This window comes from Neofelis nebulosa, chromosome 11 (genome assembly GCF_028018385.1).
Source record: "Neofelis nebulosa isolate mNeoNeb1 chromosome 11, mNeoNeb1.pri, whole genome shotgun sequence".
Taxonomy (NCBI): domain Eukaryota; kingdom Metazoa; phylum Chordata; class Mammalia; order Carnivora; family Felidae; genus Neofelis; species Neofelis nebulosa.
Window position 1 is genome coordinate 78,781,973 of NC_080792.1, and position 13,404 is coordinate 78,795,376.

General features: G+C 39.1%; 1 protein-coding gene across 2 annotated transcripts in view; it reads left to right on the top strand.

Moving 5' to 3' along the window:
- The window catches only part of SPPL3 (signal peptide peptidase like 3), a 139,019-nt gene that overhangs the window by 101,648 nt on the left and 23,967 nt on the right, over positions 1-13,404 (top strand). For both annotated transcript variants that reach the window (XM_058691083.1, XM_058691084.1), the window contains exon 3: positions 12,145-12,233. In XM_058691083.1, the coding sequence (XP_058547066.1) occupies positions 12,145-12,233 (89 nt within the window). The remainder of the gene's footprint in view (positions 1-12,144; positions 12,234-13,404) is intronic.

A 13,404-nucleotide genomic window follows, 5' to 3' on the forward strand; every position in this document is an offset into this window, starting at 1 on the left:
AAACATTAAAAAAAAAAAAAAAAAAGGCACACAGCCAGCAGCAGAAAGTGGTGGTCCAGATTGCTAGCTTATGCTCGTCTAATGTTATGTTTTAGAATATCTAGAGAAATGAATGGGTTGTTAGTTCATCAACTGATTACTCCTGAGTATTGATCTCTTGATAAATGTTGGCAGCAGTCTAGACATGTAGTCTGTTGCCAGCTGAATATAGACCTCTTTGTCTTCACAGTGCTCACAGCACATTTGTATCTTCATCAGAACCAAGGAACCTAAAAAGGCCTAACGACAAGCCCATCTTTCCCCCTTATGCTAGGCAAGCAGTGGGACGTTCCCACAGGCCTAGGACTTTGCTCAGAAAATCCTGTATAATCCAGTCCAGTACATAAAGACATGAGTAGTTGATTTCCTAAAGTTCTGTTCCTTACAGCTGAGTTAGCTTTAGTCCAAAAAATTTAGAGCAAATATGATGACCAGATCTCCACCTTAGCCAAAATAAAACCTTTTAAAGCTCTCAGAGAATATTAAACCACTTCCTGATGTCGTGTCTGTGATACATTGTGTTGTACATCAAAGTGACCCCAAAAAGGCGCACTTAGGATTTATACTTATACACTAATTTAAATTGGAAGAACCTTGATCGGTGGTTGTTCGTTCTTTCTTTCTTTCTTTCTTTCTTTCTTTCTTTCTTTCTTTCTTTCTTTCTTTCTTTCTTTCTTTTTCTTTTATTTTTTTAATCTTTATCTTTGAGAGAGAGAGACAGAGTGTGAGCAGGGGAGGAACAGAGAGACAGGGAGACACAGAATCTGAAGCAGGCTCCAGGCTCTGACCTGTCAGCACAGAGCCTGACGCGGGGCTCGAACTCACAAACCATGAGATCATGACCTGAGCCGAAGTCGGATGCTCAACTGGCTGAGCCACCCAGGCGCCCCTGTTGTTCTTCTGACACTAATTAACTGGCAGGCTCGGTTGTCAGTTGAACCCCACCCAATTCAAGATAAAACCATATCATCTGCTTATAAAAGGTTGCTTGTCTTAATATTTCTCTGTAACAAGGCAGGATATATGCAGTTCATCCAAAAATGATATTGGATCACATTAACTCAAGGAGAAATACTGTGTAGTTATTATTTTTTTAATGAGAAAAAGCAGTATGTATTGATGTAAAAGGATGCCCTTGACGTACTGTTGAATGAAAGCTTAATTTGTGAAATAATATTAATCCTCATTTTTAAAAAAGGCAATTTTATATCAAGTGCATTTATTTCTAGAGATTATTTCTAGAGATTATGGGAATCCATTATTTTGTACCTTTTTCTATCATTTGAGGTTTTTTGGTAATCATATATATTCTCCCCCCCCCCCCAGAAAAATAGATGTTCATTTGTTTTAGAAGGGAAGATAATATAGAGCCAAGGCGAGGTGTACAGTGAGAACCTTGGTTTCCTTAAGCACGTAGGGATAGTAATAGAGCATCTTTGTATTAGTTTGCTGCAACTGCCATAACAAAGTAACACGGACTGGGTGACTTAAAAAAACAGAAGTGTCTTCCTGGAGGCCAAAAGTCCAAGATCAAGGTGTCGGCAGGGTTGGTTTCGTTCCGAAACTGTCCTCGTATGCAGATGGTGCTGTCCCCTGGCCTCTTCTGTGTGTGCATGTGTCTGGTTGGTCTCTCTCACCTAATGTCCTCCTCGTATAAAGACACCAATTATATTGGATTAGCGCCCACCCTATCTACCCCCATTTTAATTTAATTACCTCTTTAAATGCTCTGTCTCCAAATACAGTCAACATTACTAATTATAGTTATTCCGTGAAACAAAAGAAATCTTGCCTATAAAGCAGGTAGCATAATTAGCCTGACAGTAGAAGCTCAGTAAAGGTGAACTGTTACCATTATTTTAACCTTTAGGAAGTTTTCAGTTTCCTAGGCAAAAGACCATCTCTTCTACCTGGATTCTTAGTAGTAGATTCTTGGTGTAGCTTCTTTGCAAGCATCAATAATTGGAAATTTGTCTGCCTCCTAAAGCTTGACCCATAACTATTTCCTGTTCAGTCATAGTTGATGACAAGGCAACTAACAATAGCAAAGAATATGCTATAACTTAGATGGCTTTTTCTGTGATGGTAGATGGTTGTCTGTGATGAAATAGCAATAGCTCAAGTCTTTCAGTGAGTATTTAAACATTGCTTTCAGTAACCCAGACTTAGGTTAAGTGAATAGCCCAGATACAGTTTGGCTGGAATGTCTAGTAATAACATCATGATGAATAAATGTATGTTATTGTGTAGTAATAACAGTAAAATTGGGATGGCAGGGAGAGGGGAGAAGAGTGAAGGGTAGTCTTTTATGAAGATGGAATAAACTGTTCTAGATCCAGCCAAGCAGTTTCATGCCTGTAGAGTTAATAGAGATTACCAAGTAAGGCAGGATAAAGGCCCATAATTCAGAATGGCCCCTGGATAGCTCAGGAGGCAGAGTCTTCAGCAAAGACTTTATTTAAGCTGCTTAAGTTGGTTGTTAGCTATACGGTATGGGTAACTCTTATTGGACTTCAGTCACAGTGGCTTGGAATCTGTTAAACCTAGGTTCGTTGATCTTGTTTTGTAAAGCTACAATACATGAACCTCCTGTTTGAGCAAATGTGTGGGGCCCCACCACTTCATCTAACCAACTTCATTCTGTTTTGTGTAGTAGTCACCCACGGTCTGCCTCTAAGGATCAGGCAGTGCTTGATTTTAGCTGAGCTTATTTGAGGCAATAAGAAATTCAGAGTAAGCTTCAGATTATATGACATGCTTGCTGACTCTGCACCCCACCACACCACCACCCCAGTACCTCATTAGTCTGTCTAAAGCTTTCACGTCCTTTGCAACAGTTCTTAAATTAGGTTCTACGAAAATGGAACAGTTAAAACTGGTTTTAAGGTAACCACAGCCTACCAGTGTTTGAAAAGAAGAGGAATCCTTGTCTTAAAACAGCCAGGATAGGGGCACCTAGGTGGCTCAGTCAGTTAAGCATCCAACTGCAGCTCAAGTCATGTTCTTGCAGTTTGTGGGTTTGAGCCCTGCACTTGACTCCGTGCTGACAGCTGGAGCCTGGAGCCTGCTTCGGATTCTGTGTCTCCCTCTCTCTCTCTGCCTCTCCCCGACTTGTGCTTACCCTCTCGGTCTTTCTCAAAAATAAATAAATAAACACTTAAAAAAAAAAAAAAAAGCCAGGATAGAGTCTTAAATAGTCCTCAGTTAGTAAAAATTGAACTAGACTTAGATACTACCCCTAAGCCTATCTGGCAGTACTCTCAGCACCCTGTTTCATTTACCCAGTCTTAAGACAGAGGCTCTGTACCAGCTGTGCCTAGGGTCAAATCAGAGATGACTGGCAACTTTCCAGTCCAGACATCAATATATAATGCCAGCAGAAAGCATAGGAGAAGCTAACTATGCCTGCTAGCCAGTCCCAGTGGTAGAGATGGGGGTTAACAATTTCTGTAAATTTACTATGCTGTCTCCAGGATTCTGAGAACCAGACTGTGCGTAGTAAATGTTGTCAATCCATTCATAAGTGAATCTGAAAAATGCAATTTAAATTATTATAGGTCTTTTCCAAAGCATGCCCACAAGGAAGAAGCAGTCTTCATATCCCCTGGCTCCACACAGGCCCTCATGACTTGCACCACCAGTCTTAGAGTTTAACTGTCCACAAATCGTTAGGACTTCCATGAGAAACATGAATTAAAGTTTAAAAACCATAGAAATGAAACCGTATACTGAAAACTAGGGCAGGTGTCTTTGCAGGGGAAATATATGCAAAACATTATGTCCAGTTTGTTGTGGAACTAAACAGAATTGACAGGGTAAAGTTTGTCCCCAGAGCCAGTCCTGTAGCAATGACCAGGGCTGACTGAGGTGAGAACAACCCGTATACTTGCTAATCTCTGTTAAAGTGTCTTCCTCTGATTGCCAGAGAAATAGAAGCCCCCAGTATTAGATAGGAAAAGATGAATGTTCCAAAATACAGGGCCTTTTTTTTTTTTTTTTTTTTTTTTTTTTTTTTTTTTTTTTAAACAAAACTCCCAGGAAGGCCAACACATCAGAGTCCTGACCGTATTCAGAAGAGGAGTGTTAGCCATATTTTAGGGAGTCTATCACATCTATATACATACGTATATAGTCTCCTTTGGTCTTCTTGGAGAATTTGTCACCCGTTAGGGCTGCCCTTCCAGTGGGACAGTTTGCTAAGCCACTAATTAGCCAAGTTTACAGAGGACCAGGGTGAAAGGTACCTAACTAGTCAATACTCCACAGGCTTTTCTAGGCAGGTCACCAATTCTAACTGAAGTCATAACCAATTGAGGCTTCTTCAGCACCAGTAACACATAAGGGAGTTTTAGACAGTGGTTGATAGAACAGGAAGCCAAATGGCAAAGTCAAACTATTCCAGTAGGAGGCAGATTTCCTGTATCTAGCAGATTTTGAGTTGTAAGCGTAGGAAGCTATAAAGTGAAGAACATTTCGAGTACCACCTGAGCCTCATGGTTTGGTTAAGAGTCCCTTCCAGGAAGAATTCTGACCTCTCCAAGACAGCATCCTGTATTCTTCCTAAAAAGACAAGGTTCCAGTACCTCAACAATGTTCTAGTACGTCAAGGACTTAAAAACAGCATGAATAAGAGTAAAAGGGGACCTCTCCTTCACTTCAAAATCTGCTCAGTTTGGAACCTGAATATTTAAAAGAACTACCTAGAAGCACTTCTGCTTCCAACCAAGATGGAGTGACAGGAACTGGACTTACTATCCCACCTGAAATAATGATTTCTAAGATACTGTTCATCAGACAACAAAGGACAAATCCTGAGAGATGATAAACTGTTTTTCTAGCTGTATTAAGATAGTCCTCTCTGTCCTCTTCACCTTCAGAAAAGTTGAATTGATAGTAACAGAGTTGAGTGGTAGTACCAGAGGCTGGAAGGTGGGGGGAAGAGGAGAGACTGATGAAAGATATAGGATGAATAAGTTCTAGAGACCTAATGTACATTGTGGTGACTATAGTTAATAATAATGTATTTATGTACTTAAAATTTGCTTAGAGAGTAGATCTCAGGTATTCTGACCATGAAAAAAGGTAATTATGGGAGGCAGTGGGTATATTAATGAGTTTTATCGTGGTAATTGTTTCATAGTGTATATACACACCAAAACATCATGTTGTGTACGGTAAATAGTACAGTTTTTACTAATCAGAAACAAATTTAAGAAAAAGGGAAAACATTAAAGACAATTTGTAGGAGAAACATTCCCTGCCTGGTGGAGACAGAGCTGGGAGTCTAGAAAGCCTGAGGCAGCCAGAGTTAATAGGACAGAGTATGAAAGACAAGAGCAACAAACAGAGAAAGTCCCAGAGATCTGCAGGTGCACTCCTTGAGCATTCATCAGAGTATCAATCAGTGCGTGCATGTGAGGAAATCACCTAAGGCTAAGGAAGGAATAATGTGAAGGGGTTAAAAGAGTACCTGCTCCTGTCAGCCGGATTGGAAAACTGTATGACTCACGTGGCATTTGGTAGGGTAAAACTCACAATATCTGGAGTACAAAGATGACCAGGCAACAAAGAAAAAGGAGAACATGACCAATGATGGAAATAATCAAAACCAACCCAGAACTGACACATGTATGTTGGAATGAGCAGAGAAATACATCAAACCTGTTACTATAAGTTATATTCCATCTGTACAAAAAGTTAGATAGATACAGATGGAAGATGTTTTAAAATACCCAAATCAAGCCTCTGGAGAGGAAAACGACGATGTCTGAGACCAAAAATACACCGAATGGGCACTCAGTGGCAGCCCCCGCCCAGACCAGACTCTGCATGCTCATGTACCTCACTCTGCTTCCTCTGCAACCATGTCTGACAAGCCCGATATGGCTGATAGGGAGAAACTCAAGAAGTCAAATTGAAGCATATAGAAACGCAAAATCTACTTCCTTCAAAAGAAACAGCTAACCAGAAGAAGCAAGCAGGCAAAATGTAGTGAAGTGTGCACTAACAATGTGCACTGTACATTCCACAAGCATTGCCTACTTATTCTGCTGCTTCTAGCTCTTTAACTTTGTAAATTGTAAAGAATTTGGATCAAGTTTAAATGCTGACCCTTTTCACACCAAAGATTCGATGGCTGGGGCACCTGGGTAGCTCAGTCAGTTAAGTGTCTGACTTCAGCTCAGGTCATGATCTCGCAGTCTGTAGGTTTGAACCCCGTGTCTGTGCTGTAAGCACAGAGCTTGGAGCCTGCTTCCGATTCTGTGTCTCCCTCTTTCTCTGCCCTCCCCTGCTTGTACTCTGTCTCAAAAAATAAGTAAACATTAAAAAAAAAAAAAAAAAAAAGAGGGGCGCCTGGGTGGCTCAGTTGGTTAAGCCTCCAGCTTCGGCTCAGGTCATAATCTTGTAGTTTGTGAGTTTGAGCCCCACGTCGGGCTCTGTGCTGACAGCTCAGAGCCTGGAACCTGCTTCAGATTCTATGTCTCCCTCTCTCTCTGCTCCTCCCCTGCTCAAGCTCTGTCTCTCCCTGTCTCTCAATAATAAACAAATGTTAAAAAAAAAAAAAAAAAAAAAAAAAAAAAAAAAGAATCTAGGACTACTGACGACAAAGGCCACACCTCCCATCTGCCTCTCTGGCTGGCAGGAAAGGAAAAGAACTTGCATGTTGGTGAAGGAAGAAGCTAGCTGGGACAACAGTGAAATCTAGAGTAAAATTCAAGCTTTCCAAGATGTCCCACAGGCTGTAAAATGCAGTTGCATCAGAGCATTATTTTTTTTGTTCAAATTATTTTAACTACTAGAATGCACAATTTTTTTAATGTGTAAATAAAAAGTTTTAAAACCTGAAAAACATACACTGGATGAGATTAACAGCAATTAGACATTACAGAAGAAAAGATTAATAAACTTGAAGTCACAGTGACAGAAAATATCCAAAATGAAATAGAGAAAAGAGGGGGAAATTGTTTTTAATGGAAAGAGTGTCTTTGACCTATCATTGAACATCAAAGAAGAACCTCCAGTGGGCTAATATATGGGTAATTGGGGTCTCTACAAGAGAGAAGAAAGGGAAGGAAAGAAAAATACTTGAAGGGGCACCTGAGTGACTAAGTCAGCTAAGCATCTGACTTCGGCTCAGGTCATGATCTCACAGTTGGTGGGTTCTAGCCCCGCATCCGGCTCTCTGCTTATCAGCACAGCCCGCTTCGGATCCTCTGTCCCCCTCACCCACTCACACTCTACCTCTCTCTCTCTCAAAAATAAATAAACATTGGGGCGCCTGGGTGGCTCAGTCGGTTGAGCGTCCGACCTCAGCTCAGGTCACGATCTCGCGTTCCGTGAGTTCGAGCCCCGCGTCCGGCTCTGGGCTGATGGCTCGGAGCCTGGAGCCTGCTTCCGATTCTGTGTCTCACTCTCTCTCTGTCCCTCCCCCATTCATGCTCTGTCTCAAAAATAAATAAATGTTAAATAAATAAACATTAAAAAAAAAATACTTGAAGAATTAGTGGCCAAAATTTTTCCAAACTTGAAATAAGCTATAACCCACTGCTCTAAGGAGCTTGATAAACCCATAGTACAGGAAACATGAAGAAAACTACTCCAAGGCCCATCATAATCAAGTCACTCAAAACCAGTCATAAAAGAGAAAATCCAAAGGAGCCAGAGGTGGATGGGGGGGTGGGAGTGGGCAGAAGAACACATTACACAGAGAGGAACAAAAACAAGGGTGAACACTGGATTTCTCACTGAGAATAATATAAATGAGAAGACAGTGGAACAACAGCTTTAAAGTACAGAAAGGAAAAACCATCAACATAAAATTCTGTGTTGACAAATTCTGTTGGCAAAAGTATCTTTCAAAAATTAAGGCAAAATAAAGCTGTTTTCAGATACCCAAAACCTGAAACATTTATCACCAACCACTTTCCATTATAAGAAGTGTGAAAGGAAGTACTTCAAACACATTAAAAATTGTACCAGCTGATAGTCTGGATTTACACAAAAGGAATAAAGATCACCAGAAGTGGTAACAACATTGATAAGTATAAAATAATGTTTTCTTATTATTTAAAACTTTTTAGAATATAATTGACTATATAAACAAAATTAACAATATATTGTGGAATTTGTAGCATAACATGTAAAAGTAAAACGCATGGTAATAGTACAAAGATTGGGTGAGTAACAAATGTGAACTGTTGTCAGGTTTTTATACTGTACGTGAAGTACCATAATATAACTTGAAGGTACACTGTATTGGTTAAAGATGTTTAATATAAATGTTACAGCAACCACTAAAATAAAGGAACGAGTACAGATAATAAGACAACAAAAGTGATAAAACAGAATCATTAAAAATACGGTATTAATCCAAAAGAAGTTAGATAAAGGAGAACAGCAAAAAATACAAATGGCAACATGATAGTCTCAAATCTAATAACAATAATCACGTAAAATGAAATTGGCCTAAACACTACAATCAGAAGGCAACAATTATCAGATTGAATTAAAATGCATGATCCAATTACATGGTGCTTACAAGAAGCAGATATGAAGCCAGAAAAAGATTTAAAGTAAAAGGTTGGGGAAGGATATACCTTATAATCATCAAAAGAAAGCTAGGATAACTATATTAATACCAGACAAAAGCTGCTTTCAGAGCAAGGAATATTTACAGACAAGGCTATTTCATAATGATAAAGGGGCCAATTAAACAACAAGACGTAATAATCCTAAATGTTTATGCATCTCATAAAAGATCCTCAAAATACATGAAGCAAAAATTGATAGCACTTCAAGGAGAAATAAAACGGGTGCCTGAGTGGCTCACTCGGTTGAGTGTCCGACTTTGGCTTAGGTTGTGATCTCGCGGTTTGTGAATTCAGCCCCCCACATTGGGTGCCCTTTTGTCAGCCTGTCAGCGCAGAGCCCACTTTGTATCGTCTGCTCCTCCCCCACTTGTGCTGTCCCCAAAATAAATGTTAAGAAATCCACAAGTGTAGCTGAAGATTTCAGTACCTCTCAGTATTCGATAAAACAAGTTGTCAGGAAATCAGTAAGGATATAGTGGCTTGAATAGTATTCTCCATCAACTTCACCTGATTGGCATTCATAGAACACTCCCTTCAACCGGAAAATATGCATTCTTCTCAAGTGCCCGTGGAACATTTATCAGTTTAGAACGTATCTGGGGACATAAAATAAGTCTCAGTAAGTGGATACTAAGCATACAAAGTATGATCTCTGATCTCTGTTAATTAGCAGGGGGGCTGCCATAACAAAATACTACAGGCTGGGTAGCTTAAACAACAGAAAATTATTTTTTTTTTTACAGTTCTGGAGGCTGGAAATCGAAGGTCAGGGTGCCAGCAGGATTGGGTTTTGGTGAGCACTCTTCCTGGCTTGCAGAAAGACCCCTTCTTGCTGTGTGGTCACATGGTCTTTCCTCAGTGTGTGCCCACTCAGCAGGCTCTCTGGTATTTCTTCTAAGAAGGATACTAATTCCGTCATGAGGGCCCCACCCTCATGACCTCAACAGAATTACATCCCAAAGACCCAGTCGCCAAATACCATCATACTAAGTGTTAGGGCTTCAACAAATGAACTTTCGGGGGTTAGAGAATGACACATTCAGTCCCTAACAGATCACAGTTGAATCAGATTAGAAATCAATAGCAGAAAGATGTCTAGAAAATTCCCAGATATTTTAAAACAAAAATAACACTTCCATGCATCAAAAAAGAAGTCATGTAGAAAAACGGAAAATATTGTGCATGAAAAGAAAGTGAAAAACACTAAATATATGGAATTTTGCAAAAGCAGTACTCAGAGGAGGGATTACAGTTCTAAATGCCTGGATTAGAATAGAAGAAAAAGGTGTCAATGATCTAAACTTTAAACTTAATAAACTAGGTGGGGTGAGGGGGGGTGCAAATTGAAACCAATTTAGTAAATGGACAAAAGGTAAGACTGAAGATCAAAGCCAAAATAAGTGAATTATTTTCTCTAGGGGTAGAGAAAAATCAGTGAAACCAAAAGCTAATTTTTAAAGACCAATAGAAGTTGGTAAATCTCTAGCCAGGCTATGGGGCACCTGAGTGGCTCAGTCGGTTAAGCGTCTAACTCTTGGTTTTGGCTCAGGTCATGACCTCACAGTTTCATGAGTTCAAGCCCCACATTGGGCTCTGCACTAATGGTGTGGAGCCTGCTTGGCATTCTCTCTCTCTCTCTCTCTCTCTCTCTCTCTCTCTCTCTCTCTGTACCCCTCCCTTATTCATGCTGTCTCTGTCTCTCTCAAAATAAATAAACTTAAAAAAAAATTTTTTTTTTAACCCTAGTCAGACTAATCAGGAAAAAGAGAAAACCTAAAACCAGTATCAGGAATGAGAGAAGTGATGTTACTAGAACCTACAGGTATTGCAAAGATAATAAGGGTCTACTATCAACAACTTAATGCCAGTAAATCTGACAACTTAAATGAAATGGACAGATTCTTTGAAAGACACACTCTGCTAAAGCTCACTTAAGAAGAAATCGATAACCTGAATAGCCTCATATTTATTAAAGAAATTGAAAATTGTCAGACTGGCTTCCAAAGTATCTGCACCAATTTCCATTCCCACCAGTGATGTCTTTGCTGACACTTGGTTATTATCTGACTTTCTGCTTATAGCCATCCTCATGGGTATGAAGTGGTATCTCATTTTGCTTTGATTTGTATTTCCCTGATGACTAATGATGTGAAAAGTCTTTTCATGTGCTTATTGGCCATTTGCATAGCTTCTTTGGAGAAGTATTTATTCAGATCCTTTGTTTATTGTTTAATTGGGTTGTCTTTTTATTATTGAATTGTAGGAGTTCTTTATATGTTCTAAATACAAGGCCCTTAACAGACGTATAAGAGCAGATATTTTCTCCCATCCTTTGGGTTAGAGACTTTTTTGATAGTGTCCTTTGAAGCACAAGTTTTAAATTTTGATGAAGTCCAATTTATCAATTTTTTGCTTGTATCTTTGGCATCATGTGTAAGAATCTACTTCCCAATCCAAGATTACAAAGATTTATTCTTATGTTTCGCCTAAGAATTGTATAGTTTTAGCCCCCAAATAATTTAAATTACTTAAAATTAAATGTAGAATTCAGTTCCTGTTGCACTCCCACGTATTCAGTGCTCATGTGGCTAATGTCTACCCAGTTCAGATACAGAACATTTCCATCATTGCAGGAAGTTCTTTAGGGCACAGACACCTTAGAGTAACATAGTAGCTGAAGATGAGCTAAGGACTTAAATAGTTTACAAAAAAGGAAAAAATGAGTGAGCTCACATACACAAAATTGTTTAATAGTTAAAGAACGCTAACTTAAGAGATTGCATTGTTCATTCCCCAGCTGGACAATGACCACTTCCTTCATGTCTTGACGTGGAAATCATGCCAGTGTTGACTCCCAAGCCCACCCTATTTAAAATTTCAAATCTAGTCTTTTCATTTCCTGCATTTTCTCATTAGCTGTTACCATTAATATCCATTTAACTTACTTTTCTTGTTTATTGTTGGCATCCCCCCTCTGTGAATGTACAATCCATGAAAACTTGTCTTATGCACTATTTATCATCCCTCCACTGCCTAGAGCAGTCCTACATATAGCAGAAATTCAAGTGTATGCTGTTGTTAAATGAAAGCTGACAAGGTATAGAGAAGATGCTTTCATACACAGCTACAGAGAGCAAATTGGTCTAACTTTGTTGGAAGCAGTTGTGTAGTATGTTAAAGTCTCAAAATTGTGCTTGCCCTTTGACCCAACATTTCTCTTTCTAGGTATTTATCATAAGTAGGTAATTAAAGATGTGCACGGAGATGTGTCTGGAACATCAGCCACAGTGGAATGCTTTTAATCTTCAGTCAGGAGAACTCTTGAACTGACATATTGGAAGGGATGTAGATGGTTTTTCCAAAATGTACCAACAAGAACTGTTTTGCAGAGTTGTTCGAAAGAGACCTTCCTATCTTCCCTGATGCCTTCCATGTTAAAATATTATCTCGTAACAGACTTTTCTGACCTCATTTCTTAAGCAAAATTAAAACTTGCCTATACATTTTTCCACAGGTCCCTTAATATGGACTTTGAAAATCAAGATAAGGAGAAAGACAATAGCAGTTCTACTGGGTCTTTCAATGGCAACAGCACCAATAATAGTAAGGCCTTTTATGTCAATTAACTTTTCATACATGCACTGGGCTTAATTTGATTGTTTCTGTAACCCAAGTTAATTTACTGGGGTTAAGGATTTGTTTGGTGTAATAATAAAATCTAATTCTGTATGGTAGAATTTGTAAAAATGCTTACATTCTGAATCTGAACTACGGATTTCTTGTGTACTTTGTGTACTGCTTTTAACTCATGCCTGAAAACTCACTGCTGAGATTCTTTATTTTCTTAAAAATAAGTAGGAAAATAGGTATCTGCCTGCTTAAGACTTCATTTAAATCCTTTGGTGAGGTTGATAGTTTTGTATGTGTTCATCATAAATTCACTCAGTGGTTCTTGAAGATAGTTACTTCTGAAGTACTTGTAAAGCTAAGTATTGTGGCAACCTGATGATAAAGCTTGCTTTATAAAAAATAGAAGTGTGCTATATGGCAAATGTTCAGCAGCATTGTTTATTATGGCCAAAAAGTAGAAACAGCTCAAAGATCAATAAAGTAGTGGGTGGATAAAGTATCCACACGAAGGAATACTGTTGAGCGTTAACAAGAATGAGGTGCTGGTAGATGCCACAACATGGATGCACTTCAAGACATTATGAAAGAAGCCGTACAGGAAAGGCTACGTATTGTGTGAGTCCACGTGTATGCAATTTCCAAAAAGGCAAATATGGAGAGACAGAAAGTAGATTTGTAGTTATGTGGCAAGTACTGTACAGTGAAGATGGATGAATACATATAAGTTGTGCCTCAGTAGTTATATAAAATTGGTGACGTTTATTATAAAGAGAACTGAATTATAAATAAAGAGACTTGATTTGTTAAGAGCTTGATGCTGGGTTCCTATCATGCACTTTATTAGATGTGTATTTTTTAGATATTCTGATATATATACTTTTTAATGTTTATTTACTTTTGAGAGAGAAAGAAAGAACACAAGTAGGGGAGGGGCAGAGAGAGAGGGAGACAGAATCCAAAGGAGGCTCCAGGCTCTGGGCTGTCAGCACAGAGCCCGACGCGGGGCTCGAACCCATGAACTGTGAGATCATAACCTGAGCTGAAGTTGGATCCTTTACCAACTGAGCCACCGAGGTGTCCCTGGATATTCTGTTACATATTTTGAAAGCTGCAGAAGTACAAGAGATTGCACCCAAGCTGTCAC